Below are 12,482 nucleotides of genomic sequence, written 5' to 3'. Positions count from 1 at the left end.
GGTGCACTATGCGCGGGCTTTCATTTGATTGAAGGTTCTCAAATTGCTTGTTGTTGAATAACAATGAAACTTTCCGCATGCTTTGTTTTGCTTGCATTTTTCTAAGCGGCATTCGTCGTCCCACCATGGTTTCGGCCGCTTGGAGAGATGATTTGATGTCATGGGTATTGCACGATTGCAATACCCATGATGGTTGATGCATCTAAAATATATTTGCGTTGTGTTCCGTGTTTTAACTGAAAGCTCGTCTAGAGATGAACAAGCTCAAAGAGATGCCTACTTAAAATACGACAAGAAAGAATGATCGAATTTCCAACGTTGGGACAGTGAAGGAACAGTAGCTAACGAGGTGCGAAATTCTAAAATTAGAGGAAAGTGGTCCTATTATAAATATTTGAAATAACTCTTTAAAAAAAAATAGTGTGGGATCATGGAGGGAGATGTCAACGCTTGTAAAAGTACGTCTAGCGGAACTAAAATTTATTGGTTTCTGTTTTGTTATGCAACCACATACCTCACAACATTACGAAACGTTCCACCAGCGCTCCCCGCACACGAAGTTTAGTGCTTCCCCACAGAGAGCTATGCGCAATTAGATCGCCTAGAAATAAAAATGGTGGAGGAAGTTGATCAAAGAGGGCATTCAACTCAGCGTATTGAAGCTGATAGCTGGGCGATATGTAAAAAAACATACAGTTATGAAACGGTTGAAAAAATGCATGTTGCAACAGCTTCTTGCGTGGTGTGTAACGGCATCTATACACATAGAGCTGTCTGCTGCACAATTACGGGAGTCCACCCTGAGGTGCGATTGGAACGCACTCTGTCTTTGCGAAAGACCTGGGTGTGTCTAGGCACATTTGAGTTGAAATCACTAAGATGTGTCTTCTGCAGGCTAAACGCAAAATTATGATGTTCCTCACGTTAGCCAGTGACATCATTGTAACTGAAAGCGAGGCCATGACATTTCTAATTTGGGACCCAAAATGTAATTTAAATTTCGAGAATACAATGAATTTACTATTCTATTGGTGCAAAAACCCTAGAAATGTTTTTTTTTTTCATTAACCTGTTCGTGGGTTTGGATGAGGCTGATACTGTAGTCTCTTACTGAAACCAGCGAATCGTCGCCAGGGGGAGGGCAGTTATCGTCCATCTTCTCAGGAGATGGAAGCGTGTGGCCTTTGGCCAATGGAAGCCGTCCGATCGGCATTACTTTTGTATGGTATCAGACGCAAGGGCAGGACTGCCATGTCAGGGCTTGAAATTCCAACAGACACTAAAGGTACCGCTTCTGCGTCGTTCGAGGGTGCGATGGAAATGCTTCCCTTCTTCGGGGCTCGAAAGTGATGAGATATGCACCAATATCGAGGGTTCATTTCGTGTCCCTTGTGGAGAGCACAGATCTCCGGGGGTGGTCTGCGCTTCCACAGATGCCGTGTACAGGGAAGGTTCTCTCCTCACAGCCTGAGTCTACCCTTGCCTGAATAGCAAGCTGTTTTTTCTCTACCTGATAGATGAGGTTATGCTTAAATTTATATGTCAAACTTTCTTGTTTCCTCTTTCCATTTTGAGCAAGGGCGGTGAAAAGCAAGGATGGGCTCTGCCACAGTTGGCACACTTGAGGTCGTTTTAGTATATATCGGCTACATCGTCAGTCCCAACCCCCATTCTACAGGTTTCCTTTTAACGAGAGTTGTGCCAACCGTGCTTAAAACTTTGGCAGGTGAAATCGCACTGAAGGGTTTGGAATAAATAAGCGGATTCTGCAGTTCAAATACCCTGTTTTATCGTTATCGGTGGAGGAGAGGGCATACAATTAAAAAAATTGAATTAAGTGCTTTCTGTGTTTTTTTTTCTCTCCGTCACGCCTCATAGTAATCATTCTAACTGCAACAACTAAATTTTTGCTCACACCTTACATAGTTTTCTCTCCACTGCACCTCAGGATATCATCTTTGGAGATGACGACCCAGACAGTGTTGAGTGCCTGGTGAGAGGTAACAAAGTCTTGGTGGTCTCCTAGGCTTGTCAACTTAAGTATTGGAGTACTTTGATATTCCTTATTTACCACTCTAAGGAAGTTCCCAGACAGCTTTTTTGCTTTGTAAGACTTCCCAATGACCTGCTCGGGACAGTTGCCCACCAGAAGGGGTTACATCTTGGACAAGGGTATAATGTCACATTTAACATTGACTGCAAGCAAACGACGGTAGGTCTCTGGTTCGCTAGCTTTTGCAAAAAGTAAAGGGAGCGGAGCCAGCCCTTTTAGAGGCCCGCGAGCCCGGGCTTTTAAGGCTCAGGAAGACCATAGGAAGCCAAAAAAAAATCTTGGCTTTTTGTGCTGCGCTGTCAGGGGTGTAGCTAGGATTTTATTTCGGCGGAAGGGGGGGGGGGGGTGCTCAGCCGGCATTAATACCCCCCCCCCCCCCTTTTTTTTGACAAAGCGGAGTAAGTTTGGCAGTACGGACGCTCATGCTAAGGTTAGGGAGGCGCTGTTAAGGTTAAAGGGTAAAGCTGCATTGCCATTTTTTTTTCAAACGGAGCAGGCTTCATTTACAGGAATACGGGCGTGGTGGCTCACTGCTCTACTGTCATCGTAGTTGCGGCCCAGCAACGTTAAAAGTTTCCTCACGGCACACAACTTTTTCCGCTTTTTGAGGTACCATTGCATTACCAATGCGTGCCGGCCAGTCAAAACACCAGGAGAGCTATACTATAACGAGAAATTAAGCAGCAAAATTGAACATTTTCTACCCCACAAACACTTTTCCTCCACGAATATAAGTTACAAAAACAAAGCGCTTGGGATCGTTCTTTTGTGTTACGCATATCGCTCTCAGTACACGGCCAAATCTCCGACGGAGCTGTCATCCTCTGTGATATTCATAGGATAGCGTAAATCAGGAAAGTCTGAAGACAACTGGCAGTTTTTATTGCCCGCATTCTGTCGTCATACAGGAAAACATCTACATATTAACAAAGAGGCAACTCGAACTAGACACAAAAATGTAAAGATTCACTGACCGAAGTCACTTTGGAAGCGCCCCATCTCCTGCGATCAAGAAATTTTTATATATATTGTCACGTAGGCGAAGGAGACGTTGGCAGTGGTGGGACCCAAGAAGGGTTTAATGAGCGTACTGCAAAGCAGGATCAAAGAGAAAAAGGCGAAGAGCCGGTCCGGTCGATCTGCTGGCAGCTCTTCGAGATTGCGCGGGGCACGAGAGAGCGCCAGGCGCGAGCCCCGTGCAGAACCGAAAAAGGACCGAGGCTCGCTGTCATGCGCGAACAATCGAGGTGTTTGTTAACTGTGGCATTATCCCCCCTTTAAAGGAAGCAGCGACCCGATGCTTGAAGGTAAATCTTTGCGGGAATAGACGGGCACATATGTTCTTTCAACGTCTATCTGGCATAGTATGGTTTGAGGCGGACTACATGAACAACTTCTGGGTGTGAATGGCGTCGCCGTGATGGCGAGCTTTCTTGGGGCATGACCTCGTAGGTTAATTGTCCAAGACGGCGGACGACCTTGTACGGGCCGAAGTAGCGACGGAGGAGTTTCTCGCTGCGACCTCGTTGGCGAATGGGGGTCCATACCCAAACTTGGTCGCCAGGTTGGTATTGTGCGTCATTTCGTCGAAGATTGTAGCGTCGGGCGTCGCGTTGTTGCTGGTCTTGAATTCGAATCTTTTCTAGCTGGCGGGCCTCTTCTGCGCGTTGGAGGAACGCATCCACGTCGTCGGGATGGACGTCGTCTTGAACGTACGGTAACATGGCGTCTAGTGTACTTTTGGCCACTCTTCCGTATACGAGACTGAATGGCGTCATTCCTGTCGTCTCTTGCGTTGCCGTATTGTACGCGAAAGTAACATAAGGTAAAATTTCGTCCCACGTTGTATGTTCAACGTCCACATACATTGATAGCATGTCTACGAGGGTCCTGTTGAGGCGCTCAGTCAAGCCATTTGTTGGGGGGTGGTAGGCAGTTGTCCGGCGGTGAGCGGTTTGGCTGAAGTGCAGAATGGCTTGCATGAGCTCGGCCGTGAAGGCTATTCCTCGATCTGTGATGACGACCTCGGGAGCACCATGTCGCAGGAGGATCGCATGCACATAGAATCGTGCTACCTCCATGGAGGTGCCGCTGGGAAGGGCCTGTGTTTCGGCGAAGCGGGTTAGGTAGTCGGTAGCCACGATAATCCATATATATATATATTCCAGAAAAATGTACTCCGGCTTAACGTTACAAAACAGATTACAAAAACACAGACGCTTCGCAACCTATGCGGGTGGTGTTTTTCTTCTGTATGCACTGACCATGGCAAAGAGGACCATCCAGTCTCCCCATCCTCTACAACCCAGTAAAGTTATCGCCACCCAAGGTAAAGTGTCGCAGTTGACATTGCAAACCGTTGGCTTATGCCAGATAAACCACGACTCTACGAACTTCCGGGACCCCTACCTCTGCTCCCGTGGCAAGGTCGACGCATAGTTTAAATCCCAAGCGTGACCCGTCGTCAAGAAATGATTAGCCAAGTCGGACCTCGCCCACGTAGCGTGTGTTGAATTGGCAACACGTATTCTGTGTTCCTTGAGAAGGGTGCTTCTTCACCTACCCGCCTAACCAATGTACCGTATTTACTCGCATATTGGTCGATACGTCGTATAGGTCGACCCCCTAACTTCGGGACCCCCGAAAAAAAAAAAAAGTTGAAAAATATAATACCGGGATTCGCGTATTGGTCGACCCCCCAGTTTTGATGAGGCGATTTTTGAAAAACAGGTCGACCTATACGCGAGTAAATACGGTAAGTGGCGTCGCAGTAGAAATTTGACCATCCCCCCAAAAAGACAAGCCTGCTGTGCACGGTGGCAAGAATCAGCGCTTCGCTGAGATAAGCAAACTACACTAACAACGAGAGGAACAGGAGAAAGCGTCTTCTACCCAGAGCGGGATTCTTCCGAAACGCCCAACAGAACAAATCGGCGCAGCCACGAGTTGGAGATAGTCTGCTCCGTGCCCCGTGCAAAACCGATAGCGTGAGCAGGGGAGCGAGCGGGCCCCGGGGCGGAGAGGGCGGGGGGGGGGGGGGGGTTTGAGCACCGCAATTTTTACCCCCCCTCCTGCCTACGCCACTGTGCGCTGCCAACCACCGAGCCCAGCACGGGGACAGCCAACGAGCAATAACAAAAAGCGTTTTACTGGATAAGCTAGCAGTGCTGCCCAGGCACTATACCCAAGTGCTGTTCAAGATGGTTCAAGATGAGGGTATTTATCGCCACCCAAGGTTGGCACTTGCCGCCAAAGGAGAGGAAACTAACAAGTAAAAATATGGTGAAAAGAGAACTATGAGAGGAGACATTAGATGGGAGATGCGAAAAATTCAACCATTCCTGTCGAGCCTTATAAGGACATTCGTATATGGAAAGCAGAGGCCAAAGTGGTGTATTGCATTGCCCATTGGGCCCTTCGGGACCCACCGGGCAAGGCAACCTACGACTGACTTACCGCAGTCACAAGGATGCCCTTTTCCCCGGACGCGGGCATGCCACACACAGCCAGGCGTGGGTGGCTGAACCTAAATCCCCGCGATTAACACTTTGCTAAGTTTCGACACCGATTGAAGTACCGACGCGCTCTTCCATTGGTGTCCGGTTTGGAAGATTATAGCGAGAGTGACTCGACCTTACTCTCGAGTTACGGTTTGGTACCTTGGCGTTTGAAAACCTGCCCGCGTCCAGCGTTGTCCTATCTAAATTGTCACGTGACATGACCTGCCGGAGTATCTCGGAAGATTTCGAACACAGCCATGATGGGCGAGTTAGGAAGAACACGGTGGACCGCGTGCAAGCTGACGACAGAAGTGAGGAGAAGTGGGCGGGAAAGGAGGACTTGTTGCCATATCGCAAAGCGTTATCTAGGGACGTTAGGTCAACTCAGATGGCTTGGGGTCCGTGGTGTCGCCACTCACCAAACACCTATTGACTCAGGTGCCCTCTGTGGGGGACCGTACAGGCGTCTAGTGTTCATGAACGCTACAGCCGAAACTCGGCCACCTAAATGTTGATCTAGTGTCGTCTCCTTAAAGGTAAATTGATCTATGGCGAGGTTTTAAGCCAAAAAAAAAAAAAAATAAACAGAGGGACAAAACGTGGGAGGAAACACAGGGCACGGTGTACCTTGTCCTACAATATTTTTCTGCGTTGCCTCTCAGTTTTTGTTCCTGTGCTTTTGATGTAAACCCTAGCAAGTATGAAAACCAACCAGACCAACTTGCATTTTATACTGATAATTGGAACAGCTGGAATGTGTGGTGAACCTAAATTTCTGCATCCATAAGCCTAGTGCCGGGGTGCGCATTTTCAGCAAATGGAATAGCCTCAATGATTCCCCTATCGTGTTCAGTGCCGACGCCGACATTCCACACCAGTCAAAGACCTTCCGAATCATCTCACAACTACAGCAGCGAGACTGGCACGCTCCGCTTGACTACCGGTGTACATCTGGTGGTGCGAAGAGGTTTGGGTTAGATTACCGGCCTGGCAATTCTCGCCGGACTGACACCGTGGGCTCTCCAAATAGACGATTGATTGCCTTACACGGACAAACCACACTGTGTAGCAGAGATAGAGGGAGCAGAAGACAAGGATTCAAGGACCACACAAGGAGAGTGCAAGCAAGTGTCAAAAGGTTACTCTTAGGACATGAGCTTTGATGGTGCTGGGAGTTAGATGCGAGAGCTGTAACGGTTGTCGGAGGACCGACGAGAGAAAGGGACTTGGTCGACGGGTATGTCCGTCAGTAAACTGTTTTCTTTGCACTCGCTGCGTTGTGTGACTTCCTTGAAAGCGACTGGAGTGAGGCTTGATCGAATTGGCGCTAGATGAGGCCAAGTGACATGCAAATCTCTTTACTGTGATGGTTTGTGATCTATGAGTTTAAAATTTACCGTTTAGCTTGACCGGTAGGCGAAGGAATAGCTAAACACGTGTCAAAACAGACCGTAGCATGGCGCCGACAAATTTAAGGAGCAGTGTATATCTTTGTCTTTTTTACAGCAAAAATTATGCGGCTGTTTGAAAGCACATAAAATTTACAAATAATTTAAATGTTTGATTGCCACCGCAGGCTATACCCGGGGGCGTAACCGGGTGGTTTCAGTTTTGGTTTGCTCTTTGCCCTTCCCAAACGAGCTATTATTTTTAGAGCGCAGCTCTTAGGGGCCCGTTTCCAGCTTGAGCGGCGTCGCCGTCGCCGTCGCCGTCGGCGTCGGCGTAACCGGGGGGGGGGGGGGGGGAGGGTCACGTGACCCCCCCCCCCCCCCGAGGTCACTGACCCCCCAGGCCACGTGACCCCCCCTCCCCCGAGATCACGTGACCCGCCCGGGGTCACGTGACTACCCGCAGGTGACGTGCCCCCCTCAGTACCCTTCCCTACTCCTCCTCAAGAGCTGCGCTCCAATTCGGCGTTACAGGGAGTTGTAAACGGCTTTCATTTTTTATTGTGTAGCAGCTTGTATCATTAAGTGATAAAACTAGTGTTATATTTTCTGGTGTCACCTTCGAACGGAAATTAGTTTGTGTTTTAGGCATCTTTTTGTTTGGTATGCTTCTTCGCTGTCTCAGAATGACCAATATACGTCGTTCAACCTCACACTTCATGACGAACACTGAGAGAAATAATAAACACTACTTATCAAAGAACAGGCGCTGTCTTTATCCCTCAGGTGGGTGGTTATCTCAGTTCAGGTGACAATGGTCCTTGGCTGCCCGCCGGGCCCTGTCAATCAGCTCGATCTGTTCACCACACTCGACAGCCGGCCCTCCCACTGCTTTTTAGTGGGTCTCTCTATGGGTTGTATCACCGTGCTGCCTCCCCGTCCCTACATCCTGTGGTGGAGGTTGTTGAGCACCTTGTGGGGCCTTACAGTCGTGTTTGTAGCGGGCTGGATGTCTAAGGAGGTGGAGCGTACCATGTAGATAAGTTTTGGTTTGCAGCTCCCTCCAAGGGAGTGCTTTTTCCCTAGATAGCTTCGCGTGGGGTGGTGGATTGACCCCTCTTCTGAGTTGCTGGTGATCTGGTATATCTGCACTTCGTTTAGGGACTCCTTCATCCGGGCTCAACATGGCTCGGTCGATCGGCAGGGAGGCCCAGAAAGTATAATCTTGAGCTAAGGCGTGGGCTGCCTTATTTCCCGCCAGATTCTCGTGCCCCGAGCTAAGACTATCTGGATATAAAGATGCTCTTTCTTTCTTGTCAGCATTTGGTGAGCCGCTGCTGTCATCCCTCCCCCCCCCCCCCCCTTTCTGGAAATTTTTGCATGCTGCCTGTGAGTCTGTGATTATTGTGAGGCGTTCCCTGTTTGTGGTACCTGCAAAAGCGATGGCCATTTCTTCCGCCACTTCTGTCTCTTGGGCCCTGATTGTCGCTGCTACCAGCTCCTTTCTTCTGCCTTCCACAGCGCAGGCTCCAAATGCTTGTTTCCCTGCATACTTGACTGCATCGGTGTATCTTGTGGACTCCGCTCTCCCCTCGTGTCGTTTTCAGAGAGCTTCCACCCTGGTTCTGATAGGCTCTCTGTGGTGTTCCGGACGAATATTTCTAGGGATGGGCGTCACCCTTATCTTGTCTCTCAGGTCTAACGGGATCCTCTGTTTACCTCTTGTTTCCCCATCTGCCATGTAGTCTAGCCTTTCCAGCCTGGCTCCGCCCGCGGCCGTGAGGTTGAGTCTATCCACTTGACCTATTTTGTAGGTCTCTAGACTCTACCATCTCCTTCCACAAGTTGTAGACCTAAAGTTGCATGACCATCTCCGTCGAGGCTGTTGGATGTAGCCCGAAGCCAGCTTGTCCCTTAAAGAGTAACTGCAATGAAAAAAGTGCATTTTTAAATATCCTAATTCGGACAGGCATGTCACAAAACAATAATTTCGCCAAACACAAAATTTTTAACAGCAATATTTATTGCGCGAGACTGATTTTAGTTTGCGGCTATTTCGTCCGTTTTAAATCGCGCGCCAGAAAGTTGGTATTATATTTCACGTATAGTCAGTTACAGGTTAAGAAAAAAGCTGCACATCGATATGTATTCATCCGCCGTCAACTTACCGCCAATCGCGCCCGAGCATCCTCGTGACGTCACGGCCTCTGCGGACCAATCCTGATTTTTTTCCGGACGAAAGCTTCCAACATGGCAGCCTGGACCTAGCAACAGGACACCAGCATTTTTCAGCGAATATGCTGGTCTTGCCACGGTATTTTACTAACGCGAGGCCATGCCGCGAAGTCTCAACGGTAACGACTTGCGTTCGCAGTAGCTTTTGTGCGACGACGTGATGATCCGGCGATGGTATCGCCATCGGAAAGTTCGAAGCGGACGCAAGGCTTAGCATCGCTGCGCCGCTCGTCTGACGTCGTCTTCTTTTTTTCCTCTCGATGGAGGTCTGCGTTCCCTGCCTGTCAATACAGTGCCGGTATCGCCGTTTTTCTTTCCTGTGGACTCCGTGGGGCGAGATGAAAATGCAGCGCTCATCATCCAGTGATAACAACAGTATGTATGAGCGAGATTAGCAGCACAAGTGAACTGCCGGCACCCCCAGCACCGGGTTCCTTTGCTAGGCATTGCCTGCGCCCTCGCTTGCAACGGTGGATAAATAAACGAAGTGTAACTACTGAAACGACGTTGTACGGCGTCATTCACTCAGTTGTGAACCGTGCAACTCCTGCCAAGTTTTCGTCGCTATCAATAAAATGGTAAGTGACGATTGCTATAGCGGCCTCCTTTGCACCTTCGATTGCATGTAGGGAGGATAAAACCAGTGGTATGCACGATACCTACCTTTTCCCGGTGTCGTTTGAACTGACATTCTTAGTGTTAACGCTCATCCGAGAGAGCTATAAAACATTAACAGTACTAAAAGAAACGAGCTATAGAAGTAAACAGACAAAGTGCAAAGCTTGTTAAATAGCGCGAATCTTGGCAAGTGAAAGTTAGCTCTCCCCATTTCTAACACGAGTCGCTGTTCTCGTAATGCTCGGCATTACGAGAATGTAAACCATAAAACTCGGCATGATAGTAGGAGACTGAGGTTGTAGGCAAGCCCTATAAGCTCAGCCTCCCTATTGCACCGCACAATTTGTGAATTGGGGTGATATCCATACAGATATCAATACGGACTCTCCGTTTCCGTTCTAACTGCGCTTACCAGAGGCGGTGACCCAGTTGGTCGAGGTGCATGGAGGAACTCCAAGCTCTGAGTTGCACCTTCTAAGCCTTTGGGCCAGCCGATTCGAGGAAGTGGAACAGTGCTGAGGGATTGGAAACTCTATGCTGCTCACTTACGGCCCAGTGGAATATGTAAGGCAGGCCTTAAAGACCTCAAAAAGCCTTGACCAGTGCAATGAGGTAATGAAGCACAACATCACGTCAACAACATGAGACACGGGAGACGTGTACGACACGCATCCGATTTTACAGAATATGAGTGGTCCTTAAAAGGACCGTTTTGTTTCTAGGGTTGATCCCCCTTGATGTTGACATCACGGGTCGTCGAGGGGCCCCACACTGGACATGTCACTCTCAGAAGAAGTGTCACCTTCATTAAGAGCGATGACGATTGGCTCGATGTGAGCACTTGTCGTTCCTCCTTGTTTGAAGCTTTCTTCCACTTCGACGACATGCCTCACAGCGTTGCACCAGTTACTAGCCGTGACCTGCTCAGCTTCTTCTTTGAGGAGTCTCTCAACGTCGCCAATCTTGAACATTGTGTTTCGGGCTGCGACACGATTCTTGATCTGTGCCCAGATGAGTTCAATTGGGTTGAACTCACAGTGGTAGGGTGGAAGCCTGACCACTGTGCAACCAGCCCTTTCTGCAGCAGTGTCCACACGGTACTTCACGTACTGCGGCTTGACCGACGACACGATCTCAAGGAGCTGCCTCTTCAGCATCTTGGCGTCCCAAGCAATACCTTTCGACGTGAGCCAGCCCTGGATGAGCTCCTTCCGGGAACTGGTCGTCGGCACCGCCTCTAACCGCCGGGAATGGTACGGGGCATTGTCAATTAGGATGACGCTCCCCGTCGGCAGTTTTTGGAGGACATCGTCGAACCACTTTTCGAACCGAGGGCCGTCCATTTCCTCGTGGTAGTCGCCGGTTTTTTTGGCCGCGGAAGACGTCCAGGCACCCAGGGACAAATCCATCCTCGCTGCCGATATGCGTAACGATGAGGCGCTGGCCCTTCCCCGACGGCTGCTTCAGGCCCGTTGTGAAGGCGTCGTGGGACGAGGTCACAGTGCTGTCCACCCACACCGTCGAGGCAGTGTGCCCGGCCGTCACCCACGTCTCGTCGAGGTAAAAAATCTGGCGGCCCTCTTGCCTGTGACGCGTGATGTCCCGCAAGTACGTCTGCTGCCAAGCGACGATGTCGTCTCGCTCGACCATGAGCGAGTTTCGAGCCCTCCTTTCTCGCCTGAAGCCGATGTCAAGAAGGAGACGACGCACGGTCCACGCCTGCAGCGAGGGGAGTTCTGGGCTTGTGCGGAACTCGGCTGCTATCTTTTCAACCGTGGCCATCTCGTTCCGGCGAAAAAACCGATGCACACACGATCTTAAGGCACACAGCACGAGGTCACCGTACTTGACAGTACGCCGCTTCTTGCCTGCATTTGTTGGGCGCTTCCGAGAGGGTGACGCGAGTTGCCCATCATTCGCACTTGCCTCCTTCTTGATTGCAAGCACACTGGACACGCTGACACCTGCCAGTTTGCTGACTGCCTTGCGGGCCTCAATCACGTCGAGGTCGGGCTCCGTATGCCGCATCCGAACGTACATGTTCAGAAGGAGCTCTCGTTGGCCGCTGCTCAAGAAGTGGCCGCTCTTGTGCTTCTTGAACCAGCGTTTTGGCGTAGACGGTAGGTCTCTCGACCAAGAAGAATCCGAAGAATCACTTTCCGCAGCTTCCTCGTTGGGATCCATGACGGAAAACATGTGGAACACACAACCGGAGAACGACTTTCCAAATCGCGAATTCGTCGAAACCGGAAATGCAAAAGATTTTCTATTCAACAAATCAACTAAACATACACTATTCATCTATAAAGTATATTAAACTAAGAAAAATAAGGTAATTTGCATTAGTTACGAAATAATAATGTCCTTTCTTTTTTTTTGTTTTTCAAAAAAGTCTGGTTCTCGACTACCGAAACCGAAACCACTGGAAGACAGAAGTTCAGACAGCTATTTAGACAGGACGTCAGTTAGAAGGCGGAACATTAGACATGACCCCTGTCCATTAATACTGAACCCGTGCATGGACAATAACGTATCTCAACTTCTTTAAGTATCGTGAATAAACTAAATTATTTATGTATTGGCCTAGAAGACGTTTCTTTGAGAGGGATAAAACGGCGTTGCTAGGGAGCTATTTTCTTTGACGGCGTAGGCATTTCAAGCGGCGCTTTACGCTTGTGGGCGGAGCTC

At 49.4% G+C, this 12,482-nt stretch overlaps 1 protein-coding gene across 1 annotated transcript; it reads right to left on the bottom strand.

Moving 5' to 3' along the window:
- Window positions 1–10,540: 10,540 nt before the first annotated feature.
- Window positions 10,541–11,203, bottom strand: LOC115311390. The gene has a single exon (XM_040209783.1). The coding sequence runs from the start codon at window positions 11,201–11,203 to the stop codon at window positions 10,541–10,543; it is 663 nt and encodes a 220-aa protein (XP_040065717.1).
- Between the last annotated feature and the right edge of the window lie 1,279 nt (window positions 11,204–12,482).

This window comes from Ixodes scapularis, unplaced genomic scaffold (genome assembly GCF_016920785.2).
Source record: "Ixodes scapularis isolate PalLabHiFi unplaced genomic scaffold, ASM1692078v2 PGA_scaffold5__190_contigs__length_132052651, whole genome shotgun sequence".
NCBI classification, from domain to species: Eukaryota; Metazoa; Arthropoda; class Arachnida; order Ixodida; family Ixodidae; genus Ixodes; species Ixodes scapularis.
Note: the sequence above shows the minus strand (reverse complement) of the source record. Positions and strands in the feature narration are given on the sequence as shown.